Source organism: Bidens hawaiensis, unplaced genomic scaffold (genome assembly GCF_021521415.1).
Source record: "Bidens hawaiensis isolate Kalapana, Puna unplaced genomic scaffold, B.hawaiensis_p1.1 tig00049260_1, whole genome shotgun sequence".
Lineage (NCBI taxonomy): Eukaryota > Viridiplantae > Streptophyta > Magnoliopsida > Asterales > Asteraceae > Bidens > Bidens hawaiensis.
The window spans coordinates 1-12,434 of record NW_027498830.1 but is presented as its reverse complement, the minus strand read 5'-3'; the positions used below and the strand labels follow the sequence as shown (position 1 = coordinate 12,434).

Sequence of the window (12,434 nt, the reverse complement as noted above, 5' to 3'; positions counted from 1 at the left end):
CTTCCATATATATGTGAAGGTTCATAAAATTACGCCACGTTATCTCCCTCATCCACCTTTATAGTCTCTCTCTCTCTCTTTGAATTTTTTTTGTTACGGTTATATTAGTATGAAAGTGAGCTTTTACGAAACTTTAGCACTAATCTTATAAAGTATTATAACCACTTCCAACCTACTTAAAGCATGCTTGGGATTGAGTTTGAAAAATGCTTATTGGCTTATTAGCTTTTTCAAAAGACAACTTTGAAAAGCCAGGATTTGGGCTTTTAAAAAACTGTTTTTTAACCCTTTAAAAAAGCTAAAATAAAAATGATTTCGTAATTGCCAAACGCATTTTAGCTTATTGGCATTTTGAAAACACCAATAACTCAATAAGCATTTTTCAAACTAAATCCCAAACATGCTCTTAAAATTTCACGTAAAACCAAAAACCTATGCAACTATCATATCTTGAATATGAGTGTAGCAATTGGGTAAATTGTTGCAAAATTGGAACGAAGAAACGATAATCCCCATCCCTATCATACAAAATTTTGTTTATTGCTTGACGAATTTTGTGGGTGCGTGAATTCAAATGACAAGCGATAATAGAATACCAATTTTATACTAATAACATTCAAACATTTTTCCCGTTGAGAAACATGACTTCATTGGCAATAATTTTACGATTTATTAAACCAAGTTTGTGTTGACACTGAGAGTCTTTGAAATGGAGTCATAGAAAATATTTTATTAGTTATGTACATTTGAAAATAAAAATGATCAAAGGATGAAAGAGGCCAGAGATGAGAGAAATAGCTTTGCATATCGGTAAAGAGGAGGAACACCAATGACATAAATTTTATGCACAATAATAATAATGATCTTGCACATGTTGGATTAGATGCAACACCAGTTATCCTGTCGCGTAGGTCGTAGCGCGGGTATTCGTGAGATGTTATCGGAGAACTAACACTTAATTCGACCTAAGAAATGTTAATGCATCTATTTTCGTTTCATTGAATTAAGTTGCTTAAATTTATCAATCTTAACCGGGGTGTCATTTTCATTAAAAAAATAAAAAATAAAAAGCATCATGCACATATAAAATCCTTGGCAACTCGCGGCAACTTACTGGTTATACATTATTTAGATTACGGGTTGTTAAATTTATATTTTCATTTTCATTTATTAGATATTAGTTCACTTAACTATTTTTTACACTTTGGATAGTGTCCTATGTTCATTTGCATTGTCCCATTTATTCTGTAGTTACTAATACTACAGGCACACTCACTCCCATCTTTTCTGTAATTACTAATACTATAGTCACACTCAACCCAGTGTCTACATATGTTTGCTGCAGATGCCCATTGTGTTTCACTAGAAGCCTTAAAACCTATACACCAATATCTTGTTTCTTCTTCCTAACTCGTCTTATTCATGGTAACCCTACTGTATTTCAAAACTAGTGTTCACTGAACATGATGAGTTCAAATGTAAACCACTTATAAGTATAGGAACTAAAGCAGCCCTCTTTTAGACTTCTACCGTGGAACGGGCCAAAGATGTAAACAATCATAATTCGTGAGGTGAAAGCGATATAATCATATAAGAACGATATTTACCATTCAATGAAATGTATTCCTCATGCTTAAGTATGAAACTTTTGGTTCTTGATCATTTAATAGTTCACATTTAACCTTCCTGAATATAGAACAAATTTTAAGTCGAAAAGCATGTAAGCATTTGAGGTAGTGCTCGCCACGTACAACGAAAGAGAAATATAGTTAACTAAGCAGTTACAAAACCACCTTATATGTAGTAGTCAAAGTGATGTGTACATGTCTTTATACGATTTGTGCAATTCTTTAGTCAAGTTATTGAGTCTCTAAAATACACACACTCAAAGGATACCCTAAAAAAAATTATCCTATTCTCACACCAAGCTTTTAGTTTTAGAAATTAATAGAAAAGAAGCCTAACAACTTAGTCATGTATAGCTTAATAAAGAGTTCCCATCACATCTATGGATAAAAATTCCACAATCTACGCAATTACAATGTAAAGTGATATTACATAATATAAGCAGTCAAAGTCAACTGTTTAGTTCATTGTAAGGGTGCAAAAGTGAGGAATTTTGTTTTAAAACTTTGGAGGAAATGTTTTGGATGTTTTAGAGGAGCAAACCTTCCGTTTTGGCATAATACAAAACTGCTGCAAGTAAGATGATAAACAATATGATCCATATGTTCAACCCTGCAACAACAAAAAAGGTATGAATAAAAAAAAACAGAATCATTGGTTGATATGAGAATAGGAAAGGGAAAAAAGGGTAAAAATAACATTTGAAGTTAACTATTCGGGTCAAACAGAGTCAAAGAGGATGAAAAGAAATGTACCACTTTTCTTGGTTTCTTTAATTTGTGTCACCTTGGCACTTGAATCCAAAGAAGCAGATGCCAAAGCTCTGAATTAAAACAACCTCCTTCATCAACATATTGTATAGAAAACAAAAGCAGGCTCTAAATGACAACATTAAATTGAAAAAAAAATGAACCTTGAATCACGTGAGAATGCTAGTGCTGTTACAAGGCCCATATGCGCCTTTTTCACTACAGTATGCACCTTCATACTAGCATTCAATATATAAATGTCTCCTTGTATTGTACCACTATCAAAAATGAATAAAAAGTTAGTCATCTACAACAAATACAAAAAATGATGTTAAAATAATTAAGACTTACATGGCAAGAAACTTCCCATCATCTGATACATCAAACGCAGAAATTGGGTCCCGCACGACGTGCTTTGAGCTAATTCGCTTCCATGTTGTAGTGTTCCACTTAACAATACTTCCTCCACGATCTATCCAAGTTGAAAAACAAGCCCTAATTATGCAATACTAATAATATAATATTGTATTCAACAATAACTAACAAGAGCAGAGATTCACCTCGCATTGCAGTGATATATAGAACTTGATCATTCACATGGTTTTGTGAAAACCTACAAAATCCAAAAACCTCATCCTGAAAAGGACATATAAAACAGATTAGTTATATACCAGAATATTATTAAAGCGCATAAAATTCTGAACATTTTACATTTTCTTTAGGTAAAGAAGCTTTAAGTGTTGATGATGAGATATCCCAAACTCTACCCGGGCCACCACTTCCCACAGATACAAGAAACTTCCCATCAGGGCTGCAACACATATTAGCAAACTTTGACTTAATATAACTTTTGACTTTTTAAAGATCACGAATTCACTGATACAGCAATTATAATGAACCTGAAATCTAGATTCTTGATGGAGGTATGAGCATCAGGTACATCAACAAGTGATTCCATTGTAGGCCATTTAAACGCCCTCAATTTCCCATCCTGTACTGCACCATAACTCGGTAGTTAAAACTTAAAAACCATATAATTATTATCCAAAAGCCGAACTGATATAAACCTACCTAACTGCCTAGGGCGAGCAACGAACCATCAATATTAAAAGTAACAGCTAACTGCTGTCCAATATGTTCCAGATCATAAAGGACTTTTTCAGACTGCTTTAGACTTAAAGTCGACTTGTTTTCTCTCTTAATTGTTTCCCATTCAAACCATCTGCACACCAAGAGTTTGAATGGTTACTGTATATCATCAAAATTAAGCTACTAGTTACATAAAAAAACAAATATTATAAACTTGTAAGTGTAACTTGATTTCAAATTATATAGCTACCTGCAACTCTTTGGCAAGGAGCATATTACACCTTCACCACCAGCAACAACTTGTTCATCTTCTTCAACCTTTGCTTCTTTCTCAGATAATAATAATCCGATTGCGTTGCGAGGCTCCATAGAAAGGAACGCCGTACTTGTTACAATTCCTATATGTTTATTAGGGAAGGCTTCGGATTTACCCACGCATCACAACCAATCAAGATAATTAACGGTAGTGCCCGAATCATTTTTACTCAACAAACCTAGCCAATCATTGTTTTCTTCAACATACATGAATCTTCAAACGCATGTGTCCTTAGAGGAGATAAATTCATCAGCACCTCGCTTTTAAATGTATTTACAAGACCTTTGTTATACATACATACACCCATGAACAATGAGAATCCTGCACACGTTTACTTATCACCTTAATCTATTAATCAAAGACTACACAAGCGTATTACATTTTTGTACAACTGTATACTTTTATATAAGGACAATTGCATATTTCCCTATATATAAAGGTATGTCTAATGTGTATAATGCCTTATACATACATATGTAGGGATGGCAATGGGTTAGATTTAGCCATTCCCAAACCCATACCCGACTATGAAACCCATCCCAAACCCGTCGGATTTTAATCGGGTAATTACCCCGTCGGGTTTCGGGTTTCCAATCGGGTTTTGTTAAAATACCCATTGGGTTTACCCAGCCCAAAACCCATCAGGTTTCTATCGAATTTTGACAAAATATAACTAATCGATTACAAATAATGATTACCATAAAATAAAATGTCTCAAATAATTGCTATAACAGGTTTCAACAAATAATATATTTAAAATATACTATATGTAAATATAGAAAAAATGATGTCGGGTACATCGTGTATATTGCAAATCCCAAACCTGTCCCAAACCCACGAAAAATTTCAAAACTAATCCCAAACCCGTCCCAAACACTAATGGGCCGGGTATTACCCATTCCATTTATGTTGGGTTTCGGGTTTTCCCATCGAGTTCGGGTTTCATTGCCATCCCTATACATATGAAAGTAATTGTATTATTCTCTGTGATCTCTCATAATCAATACATCTACCTATTCTAATAAAGTAAAGTAAATGGGGACACTTGTCATGTTTTGGTTAATTCTTACAATTTTTTTTCCTCCAAAACTGATATACCCTAATATATGTAATAAAACAATAATTATTCACTTTCCTTTTACACTATATTTATATAATATCGATATATTTTTATAAATATAAATATTAACATACTATTTTACTATATATTTCAAAATACTTGGTGAATTCCAAAAATCAAATGAAAATTGTTTCGGGTTTTTTGTGGAAGTTAAATTTGATTTTATGGGTCAAAAGTTGATAAATAGATTGTTTGGTACAAGTTAACTACATTTACGTCAAAATTTGTTACGGGTCAAAAATGAAAATTTTGAGTATTTTTAAAAGTTTGAGAATGCAAAATAGATTTATCGTCAAATTTGTTATGGGTTCAAAGTGTTGACTTTAAAATGTCAAAAGTATGAAAGTTAGAATTTCAAACATGATTCGGGTTTCAAGTTTATGTTTAAGGGCATTTTTTGAAATAATCAAAAGGTTCGGGATTTGGCAAATTGATTATTTTTCCCCCAACTATTAAAATATAAGAAAAAATTGCAAACACTTTCGACATGCCACCCCCATGCTTATCAATACTTCTAACTTTTATCAAATTTGAAATATTTATGGGAATATTAGTTTTAAATAATCCCAACTATGGCTTATTGGTAAATATCAGTCCCAACTTTTGATGTATTTGTTTTTAACGGGCCGCGACTAACGGATGTTAACTCCGTTAGTGATTTGCTGACGTGGACCTTCTTCTCCGGCCGCATCACGCCGGAAACCTGCAACTAGCCTCCATACTCCCTAATATCGTCACACCGTATGTCCGTCTCCCTCCCTCTTCAAAAGACATCGGAAATTAGAAAATGAAGTAGATTTCATCTTCTTTCATGGCCAATCCTTATATACCAACCCGATTTTATTTTCAAAAAATTGAAATCAATGTTACACGATTTACAAAATAAGCATAGGGCTTTTGTTAAGAGGATAAAAACGAGTCGAATGATGTGTCAATTACCTCGAATGGTGCACGATTGACGAGGGTGGACTTCGCCGGAGACAACAACGACGGCACGTCGGTTAGGTTTCGAATGAGGGGAAAGATAGAGAGAGATGGTGTAACGATATTAGGGAGAATGGAGGCGAGTTGCAGGTTTCCAGCAAGTTTCCGGCGTGATGCGGCCGGAGAAGAAGGTCCACGTCAGCAAATCACTAACGGAGTTAACATCCGTTAGTCGCAGCCCGTTAGAAACAAATACATCAATAGTTGGGACGGTCAGTAGGCAAGTGTAAAGTTTGGACTGATATTTACCAATAGGCCATAGTTGGGATTATTTAAAACCAATATTCCATATTTATGTCAACATTAATTTTTCCTTCAATGATGATCAGAACGTTGTATGGGAAGCATGTCATGCAAAACTATGCTCAAATGAAACAAAATATTCACAAAATTGAATGGGTTAACATATTATTTTTTATGTTGTCATTATGACAAAGTCGAGAAGCCCAGTGAAACTTATCAAAATATTTTTTATGGTGTAGCTCAGAAAAACATAGTTATTGAAGAACATCCATTGCTACAATTTAATATCCTACTTTCCTTTGATAGTTGGTAAATTGATAAATACGTCAATAAAGGTAAAGCCTCTTTTGTATTTAGGCTGAGTGGTTAATTAGAACTGCTATCGTATGAAAAGTCTTATTTTCAAAATTGGTTCATAACCAAAATTCTTTCAATTATACATATATGACACCGAGAATGAATTTTTCAATAGAAAGAAGCATTCTAAGGTACGATTTTGTACGGACATTTTTTTTATTAAGCTCATTTAAAAAAAAATATTTTGTGATATAAATAAAATAAATTTATGCACACATTTTATAGATACAAGCATAGATGTAATACATTTTTTTTCATATACGCTATGTAATTATTTGTTTTACTTATAATTTTATAATTTGAATTATCCCGTGTGTAACACGGGTTTTAAAACTAGTTACATTATATAGGAAAAGATAACATAACAAACTAGCACTATTTAAGTAAACAATATAACTCAAATAACTAAGATGATATCTTCTGCTAATAGCATATACTGTAAGGCTGTGTGTTATTGCTGAAGCCGGCGTTTGAATTCATCTAATCATGTTATTGGACCCAATCCTTCAACCCTTGTCGGTCGCTCCACCGGTGAATTCACCCTGTCGTCGTTCATGCCGTTGAATCATCTATTCGCGAGCCAACCCATCAATCTTCTTCCTTTAGCCCAAGCACCACGCTCGCCCGGGGTCGCGACGCCCGCTTGCGGCGAGTGGTGAGCGAGGGTGTTGTGGTGTTCACTCCACAACACCATGTGGTGAGCGAGTGGTGGCCGCTGTGGCTCGCTCCACTCATTGAAGCCGATGCTCGCTTGGTCACAACGCATAGTCTAACTTATACCGGTCTATACAAGCGTATACCTTACATACAATGCCTTATATGGGCATTGATTGTAAATTTGTAGCATACAATGCATCGTATTAGGGATGAGCAAATTCGGTACCGGTAGTGGTACAGATATTGGTATCAATTTGGTACCGTCGGTACCGAATCGGTACAAAAGTTTTGAGTTTTGGGACCGGTACGGTACGGTACCGGTATTTCCCGAATTTTTACCTTCAATCCCGATACCGGTACCGGTACCAAGAATTTATGATTTTCGGGACTGGGATTTTCGATACCGATACGGTACCGATCTCATCCCTGCTGCACAGGATGGCTATAAAACTTTACATGTGTATAACTGTAATATCAAATAGCATCATATCACTATAGTTTATTAGTAACATAGGAAGTGTTCATAAAGATCCTTTTTACGAAAACAAAGCCTATCATTTTAGTCTGTATACATACACAAAAATGGCCATGTTAATTAACCACTTTTGCTCTCAATGACAACCAGTAGCATGTGTCATAATTGACATAAATTTAAGCCACTTTTATGGCACCTAGCAGCTAGCACATATCTTAGAAAAAGAGTTTGATTCCTAAACATTGTACTCGTGTCATAATATTTGATTTTTTAATTCTCTAAGCATTGTACTTGGGTCAATGTTTCTTAGAAAAAGATATTGATTCCGCCACAAAAACAAAGCCAAATCCAACCTAATACAACATCATAGTTTCACTTAAAAACCATTCAAATCCCACAACTTCAACGTATAACCGAAATAGCATACTGCTGATCACCCACAAAAAGATACCGAGTCCCCTCTTCGACCACCATCAACCCGTCTTCATTCGCGGTCCTAAAATGATCACACGGGCTCACAACAAACTCAACTTCACTTCTGTCACCCGCATTCGTCGCCACACTCTCAAAACCGACCAACTGCTTCATCGGCTTCCCGTTCACAACATCGTTTTGCTTCACAAACATTAAAACCGCATGTTTCCCGTCCATTTCCCCGTTATTATGCACCTGCACGGTTGCTGAAAACTTGGCCTTTTCACATGACTCGGTTTCTGTATCGGTAACTGATGTGTAGTGAACCGAGTCTGAGTTCTGAAGTGTGGTGCCTGTGGTTGAGATTTGAGATAGAAAGAGTTTGTTTTGCGTGACGGATACGAATTCGTAACGGTACTTTGTGTAGCTGAGCCCGTATCCGAACCGGTAGACTTTTGGGCCCGTGTAGAATCGGTATGTTCGGCCTGGATAGCCCGAAGACGGGTCAGGTCTCATTCGCATGTCGGTCATTGGTATCTTGGCAAATTGTCTTGGGTACCATGTCATAGGTAATTTCCCTCCTGCAAACACGAGTTTAGGTGGGACCCACAAAAAAAAAATAAGAAAGTATACTGGTTTTCTATGATACGTTATTAAATATATATTTCTTGAATTTTACCTGGATTATTATCACCAAAAATAGTTTGCGCAAGCGCAATGCCACCCGCTTCACCGGGATACCCACCCCACAAGATCCCACCGATCTTCGGATCGCGTTTAGCAAACGAAATATCCACTGGTCCACCACAAATCATGACCAAAACCACTGGTCTCTTAGCAGCTTTAGCAACCGCAGTGATCAAAGCCCGCTGCTGACCTGGAAGCACCAAATCCACCCGATCAAAATCCTCCCGTTCCTGACCTTGATCCAAACCCATAAACAAAACCACATAATCCGCCCTCTTAGCCACCTCGACCGCCTCGTTAATATTAGCCGACGTACAGTTAACAAAGTTGCACCCTTGGTGATATTGTGTGTTTGCAACATAACCTTGAAGTGCTTTGAGTGGTTCAATGGATTTGCACGGTAATTGTCAACAAATGCAACTACATAAGATATAAATAAAGATGATAATAGATGTAAGTTTGTACTATATGATATAATGTGTGTTACTATATTATAAAGTTTCAATAGATGTAATGTTTGTATAATATGATGTAATGTGTGTTACTATATGATATAATGTGTGTTACTATATTATAAAGTTTCAATAGATGTGAGATAAAGATAAACCATGTAGATCTAATGTTTGTATAATATGATGTTTAAACAGATGATGTGGTTTATAATACTGTATAATACACTAAAATCCTATGATACATGTGTGATAAAGATAAAAACACAAAGAATGAGACAATAAATCTCATGTGTGTTATACTATATTATACAAATACAATAAAAGCCTATAATACATGTGAGGTACAGAGAAAACACAGAGAATGAGACAGATCTAGTGCTTGTATAATACTATATCTTATACGATAAAAGCCTATAGTTAATGTGAGATAAAAAGATAAAACAGAGACAATAGATGTCGCGTATTTAGTGCTATATAGTAAAATCAGAAAGTATGTGCTATACAAGATTGATAAAGCCATGTAATTTATATCATGCAACATTTTTTAATAAAAAAGAGAAAGAAATAATGTTGAAGGATTAAATTCATAAGCAATAAACTAAGTCCTAATTTAATCTTCAATCAAACATGAAGCATCAATTGCTTAAGGGGCCATACATTTATTATACTTATTTCGGGGTCCTATTTCGTAAAATTCAATTCATTCCATAAAATGTCTAAATGTAATATGTATAAAAAAGTAGGGGTCGTTTTATTAAATAAAATAATTAAAAGATATACATACCTGCTTTAAGCACTTCTGCAACTGCATCTTCTGGTGTTTTGGCATATTTATGAACGTCGTATATGATGGATACTGCATCACAATCTGAAGTGATGTACCTAAACAAAGATATAAAATTACTGATATTGTAACTTAATCTTAAAAAAAGAAAAATAAATAAAGAACCAACAAAAATTTTCATGTTAATTAACAATAAAATAATAATGAGCAAACAGATAATTTTTCTATACAGGAATGCATACAATTTCATATTTGTAAGTTAATATTTAAAACTAAAAGAATTATTTACAACTTACAAGCCTCTTGTCGTGCAGGGGACCAAAAAATGTCGGTTGCAACTTGCAATTCAAATATGATCCTAAATGTTTTGTTTGGTTCTTCCTAGAGTTGAGGTTCTTTTCCTTTTTAAGGTTTTATTTATTTAATACATTTAGGATTTTTAGGAAAATTACCCTTGAAAACCCCATTGCTTTCGAGCAATATTGGTTAAGAGATTCTCATCAGCACAGTTTGGTACTCCATTCACACGGTTGTAAGCGCACATGACTCCACTAGCTCGGGCATGTTGTATGCAGCTTTGGAAGGGTGGTTGATATGTGTCCGCAAGATCTTGCTTCGTCACCTATTTTCACATATTGTTCATAAAAAAAATGGTGATATAGATATGTTAAACACATAGACCCACCCGCATAAATGCATAAGGCATACGCACTAGGTACAAGTTCATATACCATTTTCGTGATTCTCAACATATTATTGATTCATAAAATATCATGTATACTTTAATAATGCTATTTTATATATGTAATTATCAGTATTGTTTTTTTCTTTTTATCAAAAATCCATAAAAGGGTAGTCCAAAATCATTTTTCTTTGATAATGCTATTTTATATGTGAAATTATCTCATTTTAGTCATGGGTTGTGGCCCAGTATTGTTTTTTTTTCTTTTTTCAACCATCCACAATGGGAAGTTCAAAATTGTTTTTCTCTCTTTATAATATTATAATAATATAACTTAAAAGACTCCAAAAACAAAAGGATACCACCACTCACCTTGCAAATGCACAAAATCCGGTACAAAGCATCAATTATTTATACTTTCATTATATTACAGAATTATACATGGATATGTATTCAATCACACATCTCTAGAAAAAAGAACAATTTCTTGAAAATAACATTTATTTTTAACCTTTGACATAAATTATTCTTTGATTTGTCCTTATTAGCTTCTATAGTGTTCATTTGTTGAAATCAAAGTAAAACGGGTAGATCCAATCACCAAGATTGAAGGCGAATGACTGTTTTCTAGTTCATCGATTCAGTCGTTAAACTACAACTTGAAATCGACAGTGTAAACTCTATTAGCGCGTATAATCATAAAAAATCAGTTCAAATCATTAGATCGCTAAAACTGGCCAAAACAAACTGACTGGTTTGGTTCAATTTGTTGTTTTCCAAAAGGAACAAAATTTGTAACAAACCTGCAAACCAGACCGTAAACATCTATAAAGCGTAGAGCATTATAAAGTGAGGTTTGAAACGGCGAAAGAGCACACGAACAAAACTACAAGGGTGTAAAGTGAAAATAACGAACCTTAGCATCATAACCAAATCTATTAACACCTTTCCAATGATCCAAATCATATGCAGTGAAATGTTTGCAACAGGCAGAAGCTTGAAGATGTCCATCTTTAAGCCCTCCACCTTGAAAAGTGTCACCTTGCACCCCTCTAACATAAGAGATTGCATATTTGCCACTGACCAACGGGTCTTCGCCAGGTGTCTCTTGACCTCTACCCCACCTTGGATCCCTAAACACATTTATGTTAGGGGCCCAAAATGTAATTCCATGTGCTTGCCCTTGATTATAAACTGCCCTTGCCTCTAATCCAATTGCCTTCAAAAAGTGTAATTTTATATTTTTAGAATATTTGTTTTATAACAATTTATAAATGTTATATGCATACATATAAATATATTTTAGATTTTTGATAAGGCTAATTTTTTTTTTTCAGAAACCCATAAATTATGACTTTTTAAAATGACTTTATGAAAAAATTAGTAAGTCCCAAACATGCCCATAGACACACTGGTACACTAACATGTGACTAATGTTAAATAAAAGATCAAATAAATTGTGACCATGTATAGTTAAGCAGAGAAGAAATATAAGATTTTATGATTACATAACCGCGTGTTACAATTTAAGCATGGAACCATATTTTGCATTTCGTATATGCGTTTATATGGCTCTTATCGTCACTTAAGTAAAAAATGATTTCATATACCTATCCAACATAATATATTACACATTGTAACTTATACGTAATTTCAGTCATATTTTATCTCAAATACCATCTTATAACTTCTAAATCTTATTACTACCTATTTAAGATTATTTTTCTTTAACATGTGTAACACACGAGTTTCCAACCTATCAAATAAATATAAAAAAGCTTGTTTTTCCAACTTTAAAA

At 34.2% G+C, this 12,434-nt stretch overlaps 2 protein-coding genes across 2 annotated transcripts; both read right to left on the bottom strand.

The window, feature by feature from the left end:
- Window positions 1-1,966: 1,966 nt before the first annotated feature.
- LOC143597935 (SEC12-like protein 2) lies at window positions 1,967-3,833 on the bottom strand. The gene is made up of 9 exons (XM_077076299.1): window positions 3,715-3,833; window positions 3,452-3,597; window positions 3,275-3,371; window positions 3,087-3,186; window positions 2,936-3,011; window positions 2,727-2,847; window positions 2,540-2,653; window positions 2,382-2,449; window positions 1,967-2,238 (listed from the first exon to the last, which is right to left on the bottom strand). The coding sequence occupies exons 1-9, from the start codon at window positions 3,831-3,833 to the stop codon at window positions 2,156-2,158; spliced, it is 924 nt and encodes a 307-aa protein (XP_076932414.1). The 3' UTR covers window positions 1,967-2,155.
- Window positions 3,834-8,018: 4,185 nt separating this feature from the next.
- LOC143597934 (putative beta-D-xylosidase 7) lies at window positions 8,019-11,854 on the bottom strand (the record flags this gene model as incomplete). Its single annotated transcript, XM_077076298.1, has 5 exons — window positions 8,019-8,611; window positions 8,710-9,122; window positions 9,950-10,051; window positions 10,406-10,575; window positions 11,552-11,854. Coding segments are annotated over 5 exons (1,581 nt in total), but the record flags the coding sequence as incomplete, so codon positions are not given.
- Window positions 11,855-12,434: the final 580 nt, after the last annotated feature.

Excerpts from the sequence above, each read along its gene's own strand:
- LOC143597935 (XM_077076299.1), bottom strand. The coding sequence starts at position 3,833 with ATGGAGCCTCGCAACGCAATCGGATTATTATTATCTGAGAAAGAAGCA. Across the intron at positions 3,598-3,714 it reads TCCTTGCCAAAGAGTTGCAG|ATGGTTTGAATGGGAAACAA; the intron begins GTAGCTATATAA and ends CTTGGTGTGCAG. Across the intron at positions 2,848-2,935 it reads ATATATCACTGCAATGCGAG|ATCGTGGAGGAAGTATTGTT; the intron begins GTGAATCTCTGC and ends CAACTTGGATAG.